General features: G+C 33.7%; 1 protein-coding gene across 1 annotated transcript in view; it reads left to right on the top strand.

The window, feature by feature from the left end:
- Window positions 1-20,557, top strand: part of UNC13C (unc-13 homolog C) — a 548,174-nt gene that overhangs the window by 295,917 nt on the left and 231,700 nt on the right. The window contains exon 16 of the mRNA XM_072808724.1: window positions 4,654-4,782. Coding sequence (XP_072664825.1) covers window positions 4,654-4,782 — 129 coding nt within the window. The remainder of the gene's footprint in view (window positions 1-4,653; window positions 4,783-20,557) is intronic.

Genomic DNA, 20,557 nt, shown 5'->3' on the forward strand with positions numbered 1-20,557 from the left:
GGGCTAAAAACATTTTGCTCTTTGAAAGAAAGTTTTATGATGTTTATTCAGAAAATTTCTGTACAGAAAAAAAATAAAATTTTCAGTTGCCCATGGTTGTTTTCCCTAGAAGCACTAAAAATGGTACTATATGAGAGAGAGAGAGAAAGAGAGAGACAGAGAGAAAACAAAACCATACTGTATCAGCAATCATTTGGATTTTTTAAAGTTCAAATAAAATTCATTTGGCTTCAAATCACAGCCACATTGAGTGACTGGGATAAATGGAATTTATGTCCATTCTGGTATCTTGGCAGCAGCTGTTGGAACAGTGTGCAGAGAATGATTGTTAGCCTCCAACCAGGCTCAGAGGGAAAGGTTACTTTATTGACAGGTGATACCCGCCATCCACACTGAAGTGGGGAAATGGAAGTGAGGGTAAGGGGTGCCTTTATAAGTGCCACATATCTGCCATTCCTCAGTCATCAGTCTTGTAGTGTTAAGAAACAAAGTCTCAAACTTCTAGCACATCCTCCACCCTCCTCACTACCAGCTGAGTACTTTGCTTCCTATTGCACTGAAAAAACAAAAACCAAAAACCAAAACCAAAAACACAAAACAAAACAGGAGCAAGGTCTGGAGAGCTTCCTCAAGCTCAGACCACATGCTCCTGCTACCCACCCCACGTATCTACTTACCTGCATCTGTGTCCATATACTCTTCCTTGTTTTTTAGTACTATTGATTAGCTGTCTGTTCTCCTAGAAAAGGCCACCAATTCCACCTGTGCAATTGATTTCATCCCCTCCTAAGTACTAAAACTCTGTTGCATCAGTCCTCCCCACTCTCTTCAATGATGGACTCTACTTCCTTCTCCAAGGAACTCCAAGGAACTCCTTCTCCGCTACTATACCCTAATTCCTCTTTTCCTTTTTTTTTTCCTTTTTTTTTTTTTTTGACATTTTGTTTATTTATTTATTTGTGAGAGAGAGAGAGAGAGAACACAAGCAGGGAGGAGGGACAAAGGAAGAAGGAGAAGCCAAACTCCCCACTTAGCAGAACGCCCAATCTGAGTCTCAATCCCAGGACTCTGGGATCATGACCTTGGCCAAAGGCAGACACTTTGCCAACTGAACCACCCAAGTGCCCCCTCTTTTCCTTTAATACCAAAGCCCTTCAAAATCATCCTCTTCATGTTTTCTTCCCAATTTCTATTCTCTCAGTATCTTTTGAACAAGTTTCTCCTCCCATTTTTTTTTTCTTTTCCCATTACAGACAGTAAAATCTGTTCCTTTGTTGTACAGATCTGTTAGTTTTGGTAAATGTGTAGTTGTGTAACCACCACTACAGCCAGCTGATAAAACAGTGCCATAGTTCTCCAGAATTCCCTATTGCTGCCCCTTTACACTCAAATCTTTGCCCACAGTGTTTGGTGACCACTGATCTGTTGTTGTCTCCCTATAGTTTTGCCTTTTCCTTTTTTTAAAAAAATATTTTATTTAAATTCAGTTGCCAACATAGAGTATAACACCCCATGCTCATCTCATCAAGTTAGTTTTGCCTTTTCCAGAATATCATGTAAATGAAATAATATGCTTTATAGCATGACACATGGGCTATTCATCCATCTTGTTGAGTGTATCAACTGTTTATTCTTTTTTGTTGCTGGGTAATAATTCTCGGTTATGTATACACAACAGGTATTTGAATTGTCCCTTAGCTGGGGTTATAAACAATACTGTTACAAATATTTACATACATATTATTAGTGTAAACATAAGCTTTTACTTGCCTTGAAGGGAAGTTCCTGGATCATTTGATAAATGTATGATTAACTTTACAAGTAATGGCAAATTATTTTTTCAAAGCAGTTGTACAGTTTTGTATTCCTAGCAGCAATGCACAAGAGTTCCAATTGCTCTACATCATCTGGTGAAACCCTTGATATTTTCTGTGGTTGAAATTATTATTACTATTTTTTAGCCATTCTAATAGTGAAGTATCCTATTATGGTCTTAATTTTATTTCTCAATTAATAGTGATCATCCTTTTTTAAAAAAGATTTTATTTATTCATTCATGAGAGACAGAGAGAGAGACGCAGAGACATAAGCAGAGGGAGAAGCAGGTTCCCCATAGAGAGCCCAATACGGGACTCGATTCCAAAATCCCAGGATCGCGCCCTGGGCAAGACAGACACTTAACTGTTGAACCACCCAGGCGTCCCATGATCATCCTTTCTTGGGCTGATTTGCCATCTGAATTTCTTTAATGAATAATCTGTTGGAATGTTTTGCTCATTTTTATGTGTTTTGGATTTTTTTTGTTTGTTTGTTTTTGTTTGTTTTTGTTTTTGAGTATTAAGAGTTCTTTGGGGCACCCAGCTGATTCAGTTGGAAGGGCATGTGACTCCATCTTGGTGCCATGAATTCAAGCCCCACGTTTTACAGATTACTAAAAATAATGTTTTAAGACTTTAGAAATAGACTGTAAAAATAACTATTCTTTAAGCTAATCATTTCTACATCTATATCTCTATATATAGTCTGGATACAAGATTTTCATCAGATACTTTATTTGTTAGCATTTTCTCCCTATCTGCTTTGTCTTTTAATTTTCAAATAGTACATTTGTATAGCAAAGGTGCATAATTTTGATGTTTACTTTGTCAGTTTTTTTATTTGTAGATGGTGCTTCTGGCTAAATGAAGGTCACAAAGAGATTTTCCTGTGCTTCTTCTAAAAGTTTTATTTTATCTTATATGTTTAGTCCTGTGTTTTGAGAGGTTTTGTTGGTTTTTTTTGTTTTGTTTTCTAGTGTGGTATGAGGTATGGGTCAAAGATAGCTTTTTTCCTTTGATTATCCTTTATTCATTGAATTAACTTTGCATCATTATTAAAAATAAATCACTTGTCCATATTGTTTGAGTCTATTTCTGGACTGCATACTGTTCAGTTGTCTATACTTTCACCATTAACATACTCCCTTGATTACTATAGCCTTATAGCAAATCTTTTTTTTAAGGATTTTTATTAAGACTTTATTTATTCATGATAGACAGAGAGAGAGAGACAGAGGCAGAGACACAGACAGAGAGAAGCAGGCTTCATGCAGGGAGCCCGACGTGGGTCTCGATCCCAGGTCTCCAGGATCAAGCCCTGGGCTGAAGGCGGCGCTAAACCGCTGAGCCACCCGGGCTGCCCCCTTATAGCAAATATTAAAATTAGATCTTAAAATCTTAAAATCAGATAGAGCAGATCTTAAGAACATCCTTCTTTTTCAGAATTATTTAGGTGTTATTAGTTCTTGCTGGGATGTTGATTGGGATTGGATTAAATCTAAAGATTCATCTGGAGAGAACTGAAATTTTAACAATATTAATCTTCAAAATCACCTGGAATGTTGAACTCACTCCAGTCAAACTTTTACTCCATCATTTTTCCAAGAATGATCTTATCAAAATCGCCAATGACCATTGTTTGTGAATTCTAGTGGTCACCTATCAATCCTTATCCTATAATGTTCAGTATCAATATATTTCATCAATCAGGAGACCCTTTCTTCTCTGGATTTCCCAGACACCGTTGTTTAGTTTTTCCTTCTTTAAGCTAATCATTTCTACATTTTTATCTCTAGCCCCGGACATCTGCATGAGTCTAGACTCATATCCAAATGTCTACTTGAAATCTACTTCTATGCATAGCCACCTGATCAATCTTAACCGACCTGAAACTGAGTTTCCAGTTTCCTGTGCACAGCTTTGCTCATTTCAATTGACCTACCTCCACTGTACCAGTTACTTAGGCTGACACCATGGGGTCCTAACCGATCTCTTTTTTTCACATCATCCAATCTGTTAGCAGATTCTGTTCGCTCTTCCTTCTCAAATTAGACATAATATGATTTATTTTAACAGCCCCTAGCTTACTTAACAACATAGAGCAAGCACTATATTGACTGAATTATTGTGCTATTCTCATCACTGGTCTTTCTACTTTTTTCATAGCCCACCTTAAGTAGCTGAAGGGAACCTTTCAAAAGATAGTTCAGTTAGGTCACTTTGCTCTTCTGCTGAGACAGTCCAGTTCCTTCCCACCTTAATCAAAGCTAAGGTTTGTAAAATAGTCTAGATATAGATAGTTTCCCTGGTTCCATCCTCTTACTTCTCTGAATTCACCTACTATTGTATTCTCTGTGTTCATTTTATTCCACTGAAACACTTTCCATCCCTTCTTCTCTGCTTTACTTTTCTTTTTAATGTGCATCATCAATATAATATATTTTACTGATTTATTTTGTTATATACTAGAATTTAGGTCCATGAGGAAAGGGATTTTTTTATTTCTTTTATTCATTGCAATTGCAATATAATAATGGTCAGACATACAGTAGATGATAAATAATTGTTGAATTATTAAATAGTATGAGTGGATGAATAATGTTGTAATTGGTCACTCTCAGTGTTTCCATTTGAATATTTACAACTATGATGATTTTCACTGAGTTGTCATATCAAGAAGATAAAGTAAGTATTTATACACTTAAAACATTGCTAAGACCACAATTTCACTGAACATAGAAAAATCAACCAAAAACATTTATTGAGGTTGTTTAAGTTATTTATACTGGATTGCAATCTTCTCTTTTTGAATTTAAGAAAATAATTTGTTTGTCAGGTTCTGGAGCTGCAAAGCCCCCCAAAGGCCAGCATGGTGGTGAAGGACTGTGTTAGAGCGTGCCTGGATTCTACATACAAGTATATTTTTGACAATTGTCATGAACTCTATTCCCAGCTGATAGATCCGGTAAGAAAAGATACATTCTCCTTTCTGTTTCTAATGCCTGTTTCTTTAAGTTTAGAATGACACTAAATGGTAAAATACGTCCAATGAATTTCACATTAAATGTGGGATTTGAGAATTACCAATATCTTTTCTTCACATATGAACATAACTTTCATTTACATGAAACAATTCAGTCCTTAAAATAACTTTGTGTGGTAAAGGTAGATACTGTTGTGTTTTTTTTCTTTTGGGTTTTTTTGTTTTGTTTTGTTTTGTTTTGTTACATTTTTCAGATGAGTGAGTTTCAGAACAATAAGTGATTTGCTAAAAGTCTCAAAGTGATCAACTGGCAGACTTGGGACTGTTCAGAATTTAGGATTCCAACTTGACTCTTATGTTCTTCCTCTAACTCATAACTGCCTCCCTTCTCGTTTTGTCTCATAAACATGATAGATGGGGGAATATTTGTGTAACAGGATGGTAAAATCATTATATGTAAAAATTTATTAAGGAATATTTCAAAAATGCAGGAGAAAATACAGAAAACAAACCAAATATACATGCAATTACCACCCATATCACCCAATGTTAGCATTTAGTAATATTTGTTCTGTTATTTACTGTCTAAAGGCATTAAATGTTACAAAGTGGCATTTCCTTTTGTGCTTTTTCCAAATGCAATTTTCCTCCTTCCTCTTCCCTCAAAGATAAACACTGAGAGCGGTCCATTTGAACATATTTTCACATATGCTCAATAAACACTACAGTTTTATTTTCCGTGAATTTCCTATTAAACCTCTGCTGATTTTTCTATGGGCTTGTCTTTTATTTATTAATTTGTAAACAAACTCTAAACTATGTTCTGGACACTAATCCTTTTCGGTTATGTGATTTCGTAAACATTATTTCCCTCTTTATGTGTAATATGTCTTTTTATTGCATTGAAGTTTTATAATATATGCTATGATTTATGCATTGCCATCATTCCTGTAAAACTGGTGTTTGGGGATGGCTCTTTAATATGTATCTATTGCCTATCCACTTTCCTGAAGAAAACAGTCACTCTACTTGATGCTGAAAACTACACAATTGCCTCTGGAATTTCTTGGTTACTTGAGTGGGGCAGATTCTAGATAGTATATATTAGATGAAAGCAACTTGGATTCTTTAAAGTTAGGTTTCAAGCTGGGCTTCCTACAGTAGTAAAACTTTCTGACTTCCTTAGCCTAGTAGGAGAAAAAAAATCAAAGCTGGAGTTTATCATTGTATAAAAAATAATGTATAACCACATAATTGCTTATAACGTTAGCTTATTATTCCTGCTAGATGTGCTCATGTTTAGAAACTTAGTTCTCTTGGATTCCCAATGATTAAATTGTCTCTCAACTTTGCTCTTCTATTGGGTGGCTTTCTAATTGCTTCCTATTGTCTTTTCTCTATCTTTCTCTTGTAAGGCTCTTCAACTCTTTTACATTTCAACATCATTGTCTTTATTTTAGCCTAAAGGTAAAATTGAAACTTGCAGTTATACTAGATATGTTATCCACACATAACTTCATAATCAATCTTACCAAACCTTACCAGCCCCAGTTTCTTACTCCTTGTAACTCCAAACCCACTGTCCCTCTCATGAACCCTAAATTCTGTTATTTTCATGAATTGGTCATCTTCTTTTTATATTCATGTATTTATTTGTCCTGTTCTATATGCCTAAAATCTTCCTCTCCCATTCTCTGCCTTCATCAAAATTCAGCTTAAATATGACCTACGGTTCTACTAATTCACACCCAGTGAATGAACCAAATCACCAGAATGGCATACCTTATTTAACTACTACTAATAATTGATAAATAACATAAACAGTTTTATTTTTACAAGAGACATAGAAATATGGGCAGGTCCCAGAAAGGAAGCATGCCCTTAACAAAAAGTAAATGAAGTGTCACATCAAAATGAATCTAGCATAGCTTAATATTTCCTGATTTGGCTTTAAAAAGAAAGATATTTATATAGTTTGCCAACCAGTTGGTTTTATTTTTACATAGAGAGATCTATACAGATTATATAAGAAATCTTGTCAACATGGGAAAATGGAATATTTGGAGGTAAGCTTTCCATCTAAGAAAAAAACTTTTCCGTAAACATTGTTATTCTTTGAAGTTCTAAAGGAAGCACCTATTGGATCTGACTAATTTAGAACACTAATATTCTAAAGCCCTTCTGAACCCATCTCACAAGTTTTAATGGTAAAGGTACATCTCCCATCAGTGGACTGCAGTGCTCTCCTCCTGGGAGTTCAAGACCTTTTACCTCATACCACATGTCTAAATCGTCCTCAAGTTCTGATAACTTTATCTTCAAACCTTATCTTCACAATATATCAGGATTCTAACCACTTTTTAGCAGCCCCATGCTTCCATCCTGAGCTGAGCCCCCACCATTGCTCATTTGGGTTACTATATAATTTCTTTGTAGAGATAATGCTTACACCCTACCATCCAAGTCTAGTCTCAGTAGAGCAGCAAGAAGAATCCTTTTTTTAAAAAATAAGTCAGTTCATGTCCCTCTATTGCATAGAATGTTCTAAGTCCCTTCTTTTCAGTCAAAATCAAGTCCTCACAGCTGCCTCTAAGATGCAAAATTGGCCCATATTACACCTTCCACTCCACTTACTCTTACTTTGTCCTTTGCACATTTCATTGTGTAAATGAAAAGCCAAATAAGAATTTACCCACAGGAACAATGTGAATGCCTGGATCATAGTACGTGCTCAAAAAAGAATGTGTTGAGTGAATTGAATACATGAATAACAATAATTTTTCTCAAACAGTACAATAATAATTTATAGGTATTTTTGGCCTCTTACAAGAAAGAGAAAGGAGTGCTCTATTCTGTAGTAGACACTCAAGTGATTGCCTAAAGCCTCTTGGAGTTGTGCTGGTTCATGCCACAGGGCCCGGGATGGTGAGATATGAGAGAAATTGATGAATGCCATATCCTATCCCTGTGCTTGAAAACATCCCACAATATCCTCCAGCTCTCTCTCTCCTTTGCCACAGTAATCTGAAAGTACACACATTTTAGATGGTATAGCTACCAGGTAGGGGAGGGCTATCCAGCCAGCTTTACTTTGGATATTTAAGAAATAATCCATTACTGCATTAACTCATTGAGATTTGAAGATTATTTGTTACCAAAGCATAACTTAGCTTTTTTTGACTAATAGACTTTTGAATCAGTTTCCAACCTGCCACCTAAACTATTTAAAATATATCCATGTTTTTGTTACTGTCCTATCTATGAATCTATAATCTCCATTCACTTATGGGATTAAATCCAAACGGTTTGCCATTTATCCAAAGGCCCTCCAGGATCTGAGCTCTGTCTTTCCTTAATTCAACCTCATTTCACCTCATGTTTTTTTATTCAACTCGCTAAACTCCTGATGACTTAGTCTGTTCTCTTTACCTACCTAGAGTTGTTTAACCTCCCCAAAACCCCTTCATGGCTAACTCTAGCTTGTTTGGCTGAAAGTTTTTAGAGCCTCTCCTAGGTAACTTACATGTTCCTGCTCTCTGCTTTCATCATATCCTGGCACGTTCGCATCAGTGCACTTATCAGGCTGAATTTAGTATGCACAAAATAATGTAATACCTGTTTGGCCTGTCTTCCCCACTAGGCTATGAATTTCATCTTTGTAGCTCCAGTATTCAAGGCTGTGCCTGACAAAGAGTAGGGTTGATAATTAATAAAAAAAAAAAAACTTTATAAAAACAGCGTTATGTTAGTTAGCTATTTATAGACTCTTTTGGTGATTCCGCTTCAAAAACTATGGTCAAGAACATGGTCTCTGATGTCAGAACTATTGAGTTAAAATCCTAGCTTTCTTAATTATTATTTTTTTGTAGCCTTAGATGCACCACTGACCCTCTTCGTGCCTTAGTTTCTCCATCAAGACATATTTTTAATATTCATACTACTTTTATCTGAGTTCTCTTTAGAAGAAATAATGCCTAAAACCAAAAAAAAAGAAAAAAAAAACAAGAATTTCAGGGTTGTTAGACATAGTATAATCCTGATTATTTAAATGTGGAAGCACACTTTCTTTCTCTAAAGAGGTTTTGGATAACCAGATGAAAATAATGCTTGGAATAAAAATGGAAAATAGATTTAAGGGAAAAGTCAAAGCAGCTACAGTTAGAAGAACAAGATAGAAGTGCGCTCTCCAGAGGCTGGTTGCACACTCAAGGAATAGGCTTCACCTTGGCTGAATCACTGAGTTTTGTTGTCATTCAGCTTAGCCTAAGAACTCAAATATGGCATTGTAGACATAGATGGTTTATCTCTTATATAAAGACACATGAGATAATCTATAAATTCGCCCAGTGTTCTAGATATATTTCTTTGAGTTTAAGAATCTTCTCATAAGTTTTTTATTAGCTTTTTGAGTAGTTTTCTAAATTAGCTGTTTGTATCTTGTGCCTATTTTTTAAATAGAATTTTTGTGTTTTTCTGGTTAATATTCTGGAGTTTCTTAGTCCTTTGTCAGCTTTTGACATTGCAAAGATTTTTTCCATAATCTGTGATCTTTATCTTTGTCACAGTGTACACTTACAAGAAAGTCTCAATTTTAATATACTTAAGTGGATATTTTTCTATTTAAATTTGAAAGTTGGAGTTTTAAAATGTTCTACCCATCCCACAAATATAGGACCTCCTTATATGGACTTTAATAAATGGGTGTTTTCTTGCTTGGTGATATGATTATTAAAATCATTGAGTTAATTTTCCCTGCTGTTGTTTCATGATCCTAAGGCAGCCTTCAGATTACAGATTGTCTTGTATATAGATGTTCTTCCAGGAAAGGATAAGCCAAGAATTCTCAAGTCTGAAAAAAACATTGTGAAATCTGTTTGAAATGTTTGTATTTTATTGAAAAAAAAAAAAAAACCCTATCATTTTTCCCCCTGAAGTGAGCTTAGACTTACATTAGTGCCTAATATATAATAGTACTGAATGAATAGCTACCTACCTAGCTAGCTACCTACCTTCCACTTACTACCTACTTTCCTATTTTTGAAAAAAATCACATAGAGATGGTCTCCAGCTTATGATGGTTCAACTTACGATTTCTTGACTTTACAATGATGTGAAAGTGACAGGCATTCAGTAGAAACTGTACTTGAAATTTTGAATTTTGATCTTTTCCTGAACTAGCAATATGTGGTATGATCCTCTCTCATGATGCTGGGCAGTGGCAGTGAGCCACAGCAATTTCACCCACACGATCACAAGGGTAAACAGCTGATTGAATCATTCTGTACCCATACAACCATTCTATTTTTCACTTTCAGTACATTATTCCATAAATTTCATGAGACATTGAATACTTTATTATAAAATCTTCATGTTAGATGCTTTTGCCTAATTGTATGCTAATGTGAGTGTTCTGAGTATATTTAAGGTAGGCTATGCTAAGCTGAGACATATGGTTGGTTAGGTGTGTTAAATGATTTTTTACTTATATATTCAGTTTATGATGAGTTTATTGGGACATAATCCCATCATAAATGTATGAAAAAATGTATATATGATTCGAGTTCCTTTGTTTCTCTCCCAAATCAAAGTACCCTGCCTCTTGCTTCTGAGGCATCTCTGTTATAAATTTGACACTAGCTTTCTGATACATTTTTGTGTACAATTAATATATATGTCTATTACCCATTTTGTAGTACCATCAGTCTCTCATATGGTACAATCCTATGGTTAAATGTGCTAACTCCAGAACTAGACCGCCTAAATGTTATTTGTTAAGAATTCTGCAATTTTTAAAGCTCAATATTACTTTCTGAGAACTGTCTATGCTGATACATTTAGAAACAGTTTCTTATTTTTTTACAGCTACCTAGCATATAAATGTACAATGTACATATCAATTTTAGTGTTTCACTCTTATAAACAATAGTGCAATGACTATTTCTGTGATGAAAATTACATTTGTAACTTGCAGTCTGTGGTCTTAAAGAACAGGAACATGCTCTTCTTTTTTTTTTTTTAAGATTTTATTTATTTATTCATGAGAGAGACAGAGAGATAGAGAGGCAAAGACACAGGCAGAGGGAGAAGCAGGCTCCACGCAGGGAGCCCATCGTGGGGCTCGATCCTGGATCTCCATGATCACGCCCTGGGCTGAAGGCGGCACTAAACCACTGAGCCACCCGGGCTGCCCAAGGAACATGCCCTTCTTTACTTGTCCAGTTTTACTAAGAAAATGTAAACTTCATTGTAAGACATCTGGCACTATGTGGTCAAAAGCAGTCTCTTTTTTCATGTATTAAAATGTCCTTTTATTTGTCTGATTTCCAGTGTACACATTGAGTTTATGGAGAACAAAAAAATCTGTCTTATTTAGTATTGAATCTACAGCACATAACACTATGTGTTACACAGAGTAGCAGAAATCAACAAAAACTTGTTTATTTGATAGACCATGTATACAAAAACGACTGTTTGTATGTATGCAGCATGTAATAAGTATCCTGCTATTTATTTAAAAGTTGTGACCAAGATATCTTCTGAAAACTCCTTGGGACAGAGAATACCCTCCAAGAATACTTTAAACTGGGAACTTACATGAACTTAAAGGTATCAAATTTCAAAAAGTCTAGCCTTGAGCTCTAAGTATATACTTTTCCAATTAGTTTCACCAAAGAAGTTGCTTTAGTTATGTTTTTTTAGTTTTGTTGTGTTGCTTTTGTTTTAGCCCTAACCAATTCTAAATAACTCAGTAATAAAAGGCAAGTTAAAAATAAAATATAACTTTGAAAATTTCAAATAGAAAAATTCTAATTCTTTAACTTTTAATTTGAGATATTACTTAAATAGCGATTATTAAGGAGCTGGCTAGAAAATATCCCTGGCTTTTCTTAAGTTTTATTGTTGTTTTGTTTTGTTTCAAAGTGATGGACTTTTCTTATGCTATCAGTAGCATTAGTTTAGGGAATGCTGTTCATTCTGCACATTAAGTGCCTTTTCACTACCTTATGTAATTATTGTATTAGCACTAGGTCTAACTGGCTACACATTTAAAATCTAATTTTCTTTTAAAGTTTGTTGTAAAACATGTAGGAGAAAAGTTATGAATATGAAATTTATTCTTAAATGCCAACTTCATTAGTAATATACAAATTCTTATAAAAAATAATTGCTCAAAATGAATTATTGACATATTTGATGTATTGATTAGGAAGAAACATGAAAATTCAAAGCCTAAAACATTATTAGACCGTTGTTCTCATTAATATGTATTTCAGTTTTTCTAACAAAGTAAAATAAATTAAGTCACAAATGAAAACTTAATGAATTCTAAATAATAGAATATGTTGTGACAATGAAACCAGTATAATCTTGATTCTAAAAAAATGGATTATGACAATGCATGCAAGGGAAGTGATAAATCCATTGTATTTAATAAATACTGATGAAAAGTTTTCAAAATAAAATATCAAGTGGCATATTTAAAATACAAGCAGACCAAGAAATTTGATCCCAGACATGAAAGGATGGTTCAACATTAAAAAAAAAAAACTATCAATATAATTCACTATAGCACTTAACTAAAAGAAAAATATTATATATTTATTCAAAATAAGCAGAAAAAGCATATGTTGAAATTTGATGCCTCCTTCTTATTTAAAAAATGCTCAGAAAACTAGGATGGAACAGAATTTTTTTATTTGGTTAAAGTTACATTAAAAAAAATACCTATAGCTAACGTTAAAAGTTAAACAAATGAAGTTTAGGTGCATATATTTCAGAAATATGGATAATTATCCTATTAATACTGCTATATATCATAATATTTGAAGAAATAAGAGAATAAGTATTAGGAAAAGAAAAAACTGTTACAATTTATGGATGATATGACTATATATGTAGAAAACTAACAGTCTCCCTGAGCTATTAGTTCACATAAGAAGAAATCTCATTAAACAAATACAAAAACACAGAAAAATGTTTACACCAGAAATTGTACACATACTGTTAGGGAAAGGAACAGTGGTTAGTATAGAGTGTTAAGAAAATCATATGAAGACTCATATGAAGATAGGGGAAAATAGAACTGGATTCTCATAAAACACTATATACAATGTGTACTCCAAAGGATGAAAGAGATGAGTGTAAATGTAAAAATAGTGATAGTATAGGAAAATACCTTTCTAGTGCAGGATAAGAAAGATTTCTTAAAACTCCAAAACACAAACTGTATGTATGTATGTATAATTAACATGCAGTCTTATATCAGTTTAAGGTGTACAACATTATATTCAACTCTGTATATTACTCAGTCCTCAGAACAATAAGTATAGTCACCATCTGCCACCATTAAATGTTATTACAATATTATTATCACCGCTGGCAACCACCATTTTGTTCTTTGCATTGGAGTCTTTCTGTTTGCTTTATTTTGTTTAGATTTGACATATAAATAAAATTATATGGTATTTTTCTTATTCTGTCTTATGTACTTAGCATAATGTCTTCTAGGAACATACATGCTGTCAAAAATGGCAAGACCTCATTCAGTTTTTTATGACGACTATTCCACCAAATATATGTACTACACATTTTTTGTACTATACATTCTATATCAATTCTTTTATCACTGGACACTTGAATTACTTTCATATCTTACATAATGTAAATAATTCTATAATAAACATTCTTCAATAAACATTGAAAATATATCTTTTCAAAGTTCTATTTTCATTTTTCAGGGTATAAATATGCTGTAGTGGAATTACTGATCATATGGCATATCTATTTTTAATTTTTTGTGGAATCTCCATACTGTTTTCCACAGTGGTTGTACTTGTATTCCTGCAAAGGCAAACCAAATTCTCAGGGATTCCCTTCCTCCACTTCCTTGCCAACACTTGTTTCTTGTCTTTTTGATGTTAACCATGTCACTGGTGAGAAGTGATATCTCATTGTGCTTTTGATTTGCATTTCCCTGATGATCAGTGATGTCATGTGTCTGTTAGCCATTGTGTATCTTCTTTGGAAAAATGACTACTCAGCACCTCTGCCCATTTTTTAATTGGATTTTTTGTTCTTTTGGTGTTAGGTTTACATGTTCTTCATACATTTTGGATAGTAACCCCTTATCAGAAAAATCAATTGCAAATATCTTCTCCCATTCAGTATGTTGACTTTTTGTTCTGTAGATGATTTCCTTCATTGTGCAAAAGCTTATTATTTTGGTGTAACCTAAATAGTTCATTGCTTTTGTGTCCCTTGCCTCAGGAGACATATCCATAAATACGTTGCTAAAGCTGATGTTCTCAAGATTACTCCCTCTGTTTTCTTTGAAGTGTTTTATGATTTCAAGTCTCACATTTAGGTATTTAATCTTGAATTTGTTTTTGTGAACAGTGGAAGAAAGTGGTCCAGTTTCATTTTTTTGTATGTAACTGTCCATTTTTTCCATCACTATTTACTGAGAGACTCTCTTTTCCCCATTGTGTATTCTTGTCTCCTTTTTCATAAATTAATTGACTGTGTAGGTGTGGATCTAATTTGGGGCTCTCTATCCAATTCTATTGATCTATGTATCTTTTGTTTGTGCCAGGGCTACATTATTTTGATTACTGTAACTTTATGTATAACCTGAACTCTGGAATTTTGATATTTCCAGATTTATTCTTCTTTCTCAAGATGCTTTCCTGTTTCAGGTCTTCTGTGGTTCTACACAAATTTTAGTATTATTTGTTCCAGTTCTGTGAAAAATGCTGTTGGTATTTAGATAGGGATTGCATTTAATTTAAAGATTGATTTGAGTAGGGGCATTTTAACAATATTAATTCTTCCAGTCCATGAACATGGAATATCTTTAAATTTGTGCCATCTTCAATTTCTTTCACTCATGTCTTATATTTTATAGAGTACAGGTCTTTCACCTTCATGGTTAAATTTATCCCTAACTGTTTTATTTGGGGGGGGGGGCAGTTGTAAATGAGATTATTTTCTTAATTTCTATCTCTGCTACTTAATAATTAGTATATAGAAATGCAGATTTCTGTATATTAACTTTATATTCTAAAACTCTCCTGAATTCATTGACCATTTCTAATAGTTTTGTTTTGGTGTAGTCTTTAGGGCTTTCTATATATAGTATCATGTCATCTGAAAATAATGAAAATTTTATCTTCACTGCCAATTTTGATGCCTTTTATTTCTTTTTCTTATCTGATTGCTGCAGCTAGGACTTCCTGTACTGTGTTGAATAAAAGTGGTAAGAGTGGACACGCTTGTCTTATTACTGATTTTAGAGGAAAAGCTTTCTTTTCTTTCTTTCTTTTTCTTTTTTTTTTTTTTTTGCTATTGAGTATGATACCAGCTGCGGGTTTTTCATATATGGCCTTTATTTTCTTGATATATGTTACTTCTAAATCTACTTTGTTGAGTTTTTTCATGAATGAATGTTGTATCTTGTCAAATGCTTTTTCTGCATCTATTGAGATGACTGGGTTCTTTTTTCAGTTCCTCTTGTTAATGTGATGTGTCACATTGATTTGCAAATACTGAACCATTTTTACATCTCAGGAATAAATCTCACTTGATTGTGGTGAATGATTTTTTAAAATATATTGTTGGATTCAGTTTGCTAATATGTTGTTGGGAATTTTTGCATCTAAGTTCATCAGAGAAGTTGGACTGTAGTTTCTTTTTTTTCTTTTTTTGTAATGTCTTTGGTTTTTGTGTCAGGGTAATACTGGCCTGATGTGATTTGGATATTTCTTCCTCTACCCTTTTTTGGAATAAGAAATTATTAAGAAGAATAGTTTGAGAAAAAGTAATATTGACTCTTCTTTAAATGTTTGATGTAAATCTCCTGTGAAGCCATGTGATCTTGAACTTCAGCTTTGGGGATTGATTGAATTTCACTGCTGTTCTGTTCAAAATTTCTATTTCTTCCTGATTCAGTTTTTGGAAGTTATATGTTTCTAGAAATTTACATTTTCATATGTCTGTTAACCATCTTTATGCTTCTTTGGAGGAATGTCTGTTCTTCTACCCTTTTTAATTGGAGTGTGTGTGTGTGTGTAGTTGTATTAATTCTTTATATGCTTTGGATAATAGCCCCTAATCAGACATGTCATCTACAAATATCTTCTCCCATTTAGTATGTTGTCTTTTAGTGTTATTGATAATTTCCTTTGCTGTGCAGAAGCCTTTTGTTTTGATATAGTCCCAAAAGCTTATTTTTTGCTTTTATTTCCTTTGCCTCAGAGTCCTATCTAGAAAAATGTTGCTACTGCTGATGTCAGAGATATTAGTGTGTTCTCTTCTAGGAATTTTAGTTTCAGGTCTCACATTTAGGTCTTTAATCCACTTGGAGTTTATTTTTGTGTATAAGAGAGTGGCTCAGGATCATTCTTTTGCATGTAGCTGTCCAGTTTTCTCAACACCATTTGTTGAAGAGACTGTCCTTTTAGCATTGGATATTCTTTCCTGCTTTATCAAAGATTACTGACCATAAAGCCACAGGTTTTTTTCAGGCTTTCAATCATGTCCTATTGATCTATTTATTTTTGTGTCAGTACCACATTGTTCCAATTACTACAGCTTTGTAATAAAACTTGAAATTGGGAATTGTGACCTCCAGCTTTGTTTTTCTATTTCAAGATTGTTTTAACTATTCAAAGTCATTTGTCATTCTATACAAATTTGGGGATTATTTGTCCTGCTTCTGTGAAAAATGCTTTTGGTATTTTGATAGGGATTAAATCTGTAGTTTGCTCTAGGTAGTATGGACATTTTAAGAGTATTTGTTCTTCCAATACATGAGCATAGACTATCTTTCCATTTATTTGTATCATCTTCAATTTCTTTCATCACTGTTGTATAGTATTCAGAGTAGAGGTCTTTTACCTCCTTAGTATATTCCTTGGTATTTTATTATTTTTGGTGTAATTGCAAATGGTATTTCTTAATTTCTATTTCTGTTGTTTCATCATTAGTGTGTAGAAATGCAATGGAGGGATCCCTGGGTGGCGCAGCGGTTTGGCGCCTGCCTTTGGCCCAGGGCGCGATCCTGGAGACCCGGGATCGAATCCCACATCGGGCTCCCGGTGTATGGAGCCTGCTTCTCCCTCTGCCTGTGTCTCTGCCTCTCTCTCTCTGTGACTATCATAAATAAATAAAAATTTAAAAAAAAAAAAAAAAAAAAAAAAAAAGAAATGCAATGGACTTCTGTACATTGATTTTGTATTCTGTGACCTTAATGAAATAATTTATCAGTTCTAGTACTTTTTGGTGGAGTCTTTAGGATTTTCAATATACAGTATCATGTAATCTTCAATTAGTGAAAGTTTCACTTCTTCTTTACTAATTTAGATATATTTTATTCCTTTCTCTTGTCTAATTGCTGTGCTAGGACTTCCAGTACTATGTTGATTAAGAGTTGTGAGAGTGGACACCTCGTTCCTGATTTAGTGGGAAAGCTTTCAGTTTTCACCATTAGGTATGATGTTAGCTGTGGATTTTTCATATATGGTCTTTATTATTATATTGTAGTATATTCCCTCTGAAATTTCTTTTTTATTTAGGACAGTCACAGAGAGAGAGAGAGAGAGAGAGAGAGAGAGAATGGCAGAGACATAGGCAGAGGGAGAAGCAGGCTCCATGCACTGGGAGCCCGATGTGGGATTCGATCCTGGGTCTCCAGGATCGCGCCCTGGGCCAAAGGCAGGCGCTAAACCGCTGCGCCACCCAGGGATCCCTAAAAATGTTTTGTTAAGGTTTTTTTTTTTTTTATCATGAATGGATGCTATATTTTGTCACCTGCTTTTTCTGTATCTACCGAAATGACCATATGGTTCTTATCCTTTCTCTTGTTGATGTATCAGATTGATTGATTTACAAATATTGAACCAATTTTGCATCCTGGGAATAAATTCCATTTGATTGTGGTGAATGGGTTTTCTAATGTGTTGTTGGATTCAGTTTGGTAATATCTTGTTGAAGATTTCTGCATCTATGTTCATCAGATATCTTGGCTCATAGTTCTCTTTTTTATAGTGTCTTTATCTGGTTTTGGTATCAGGGTAATGTAGGGCTCATAGAATGAACTTGGAAGCTTTTCTTCCTCTTCTCTTTTTGGAATAATTTCAGAAGAATCAGTATTAACTGTTCTGTAAATGTTTGGTAGAATTCTCCTGTGAAGCCATCTTGTCGTGAACTTTTATTTCTTGGGAGTTTTTTGATGACGGACTCAATCTCATTGCTGGCAATTTTGTGTGTTCAAATTTTCTATTTCTCCCTGATTTGGTAGATATATGTTTCTGGGAATTTGGCCATTTCTTCTAGTTTGGCCTATTTGTTGGCATGTCAAGTTTTACAGTATTCTCTTATATTCCTTTGCATTTCTGTGGTCTTGGTTGTTATTTCTCCTCTTTCATTTCCGATTTTGTTTATTTGAATGCTCCCTCTTTTTTTAAATTCTAGCTAAAGATTTATCAATTTTGTTGATCTTTTCTAAAAAGTTACTCCTGGTTTCATTAATTTGCTCTAATGTTTTTTAGTGTTTATTTCATTTATTTCTGCTCTAATCTTTATTATTTCCATCCTTCTACTGGTTTGGATTTTGTTTGTCCTTTTTCTAGCTCCTTTAGGTGTAAGGTTAGGTTGTTTGAGATTTTTATTGTTTCTTGGGACAGGCTTGCATTGCTATAAAGAACCACTTTTGCTTTGTCCTAAAAATTTGGAACAATGTATTTCCATTTTCTTTTGTCTCTATGTGTTTTTATATTTCCTCCATTTTCTTGGTTTGCCCATTGTTGTTTATTAGCATGTTGCTTAGCCTCCATGTGTCAGTGTTTTTCCCAGCTTTTTCTTAAAATTTGTTTCTAGTTTCATACTGTTGTAGTCAGAAAATATACTTGACATGATGTCAGTCTTATTAACCTTACTGAGACTTTTTTTGTGGATTTAAAATGATCTATAGTGGAGAATATTTCATGTGCACTTCAAAAGAATGTGTATTACTCTATTTTTGAAGAATGATCAGTATATATCTGTCCTATCCTGTCTAATATGTCACTCGAATCCACTGTTTCCTTGTTGATTTTCTGTCTGGATGATCCGTTGATGTAAAATGGGTATTAGTTGTTGTTTTCAGTTTCTCCCTTTAGTAGTGCCTTGTTTTAGGTGCTTTAATGTTGGGGACATAGATATTTACAATTGTTATATCCTCTTGTTGGATTGATCCCTTTATCATTTTGTCATGCCCTCCTTTGTCTCTTGGTATAGTCATCATTTTAAAGTCTGTTTTGTCTGATACAGGTTTACAAACCCAAGCTTCTTTCTTTCTTTCTTTCTTTCTTTCTTTCTTTCTTTCTTTCTTTCTTTCTTTCTTTCTTTCTTTCTTTCTTTCTTTTTTTTTTTTTTTCTCAACTTCCATGTTTAGGGTATATCTTTTCTCAAAATCCCTTCACTTTCAGTCTGTATGTGCCTTGGGTCTGAAGTGAGTGTCTTGTAGGCAGAATATAAATAGGTCTTGGTTTTTTATCCTTTCTGGATAAAGGGTCTTTGATTGAATTGTTTTGATTGAAGTATTTAGTTAATTTATATTTAAAGCAATTATTAATAGATATATACATATTGACATTTTGTCACTTGTTTTCTGGGTTTTTGTTCCTTTCTTTTTCTCTTACTCTCCTCCATTATGATTTAATGCCTTTTTAAGTAATATGCATGGATTTCTTTCTCTTTATTCTTTGTATCTATCATAGGTTTTTGATTTGTGGTTACAGTTAGGTTCCTATATAGCATCTTATATGTATAGCAGTCTCTATTAAATTGATGGTTGCTTAAATTCTAAAACATTCTAAAAGTACTATATTTTTATTACCCCCTCCACGTTTTATGTGTGTGATATCATATTTTACCTATTTTAATTTTGTTTATTTTTTGACTAATTTTTGCTGATATAATTGATTTTCCTGGTTTTGTGTATTAACCTCTATACTGGCTTTATTTTAATTTTTTAAGATTTATTAATTTATTTAAGAGACTGAGTGGGGAGAGGGGGGCTAAAGTAGATGGAGAGAGACTCTTAAACAAACTCTCTGCTGAGCACAGAGTCTGACGCTAGGCTTGATCTCAAAACCCTGAGCTGAAATCAAGAGTTGGATGTTAACCAACTGAGCCACCCAGGTACCCTATACTGGCTTTATAAGTGATTGATCTACTTACTACCTTTACTATAGGTTTGCTTTTACCTGTGTTTTTTTTTTTTTTTCATAATTTTATTTCTAGTTGTGGCCTTTTGTACCTCTTAAATAATTTCCTTTACATTTCTTATAAGGCTAGTTTAGCAGTGAAGAACTCCTTTAATTTTTATTTTTCCTGTTCTGAGTAATAAACTTACTGAGTATTCTAGATTGTAGATTTTTTTTCCTTTCAGCACTTTGAAAATATAATGCTACTCTCTTTGTGCCTGTAGAATTTATTCTGAAAAATCAGCTGATCACTTTATGGGCTATTTCCCTTGGTGTTACTGTTTTTTACTTGCTGCTTTTAAAATTCTATCTTTGTCATTACACTTTGCTACTTCAGTTCTTATGTGTCTGAGCATGGATCTCCTTGGGTTAATCTTATTAGAATCTCTCTGTGCTTCCTAGATGTAGATATCTGTTTTCTTTCTCTGAATAGGGAAGTTTTCAGCTATTATTTCTTCAAATTTGCACCCTTCTTCTCTTTTTCTTCTAGGATCCCTATAATACAATGTTAT

This window comes from Canis lupus, chromosome 32, assembly GCF_048164855.1.
Source record: "Canis lupus baileyi chromosome 32, mCanLup2.hap1, whole genome shotgun sequence".
Lineage (NCBI taxonomy): Eukaryota > Metazoa > Chordata > Mammalia > Carnivora > Canidae > Canis > Canis lupus.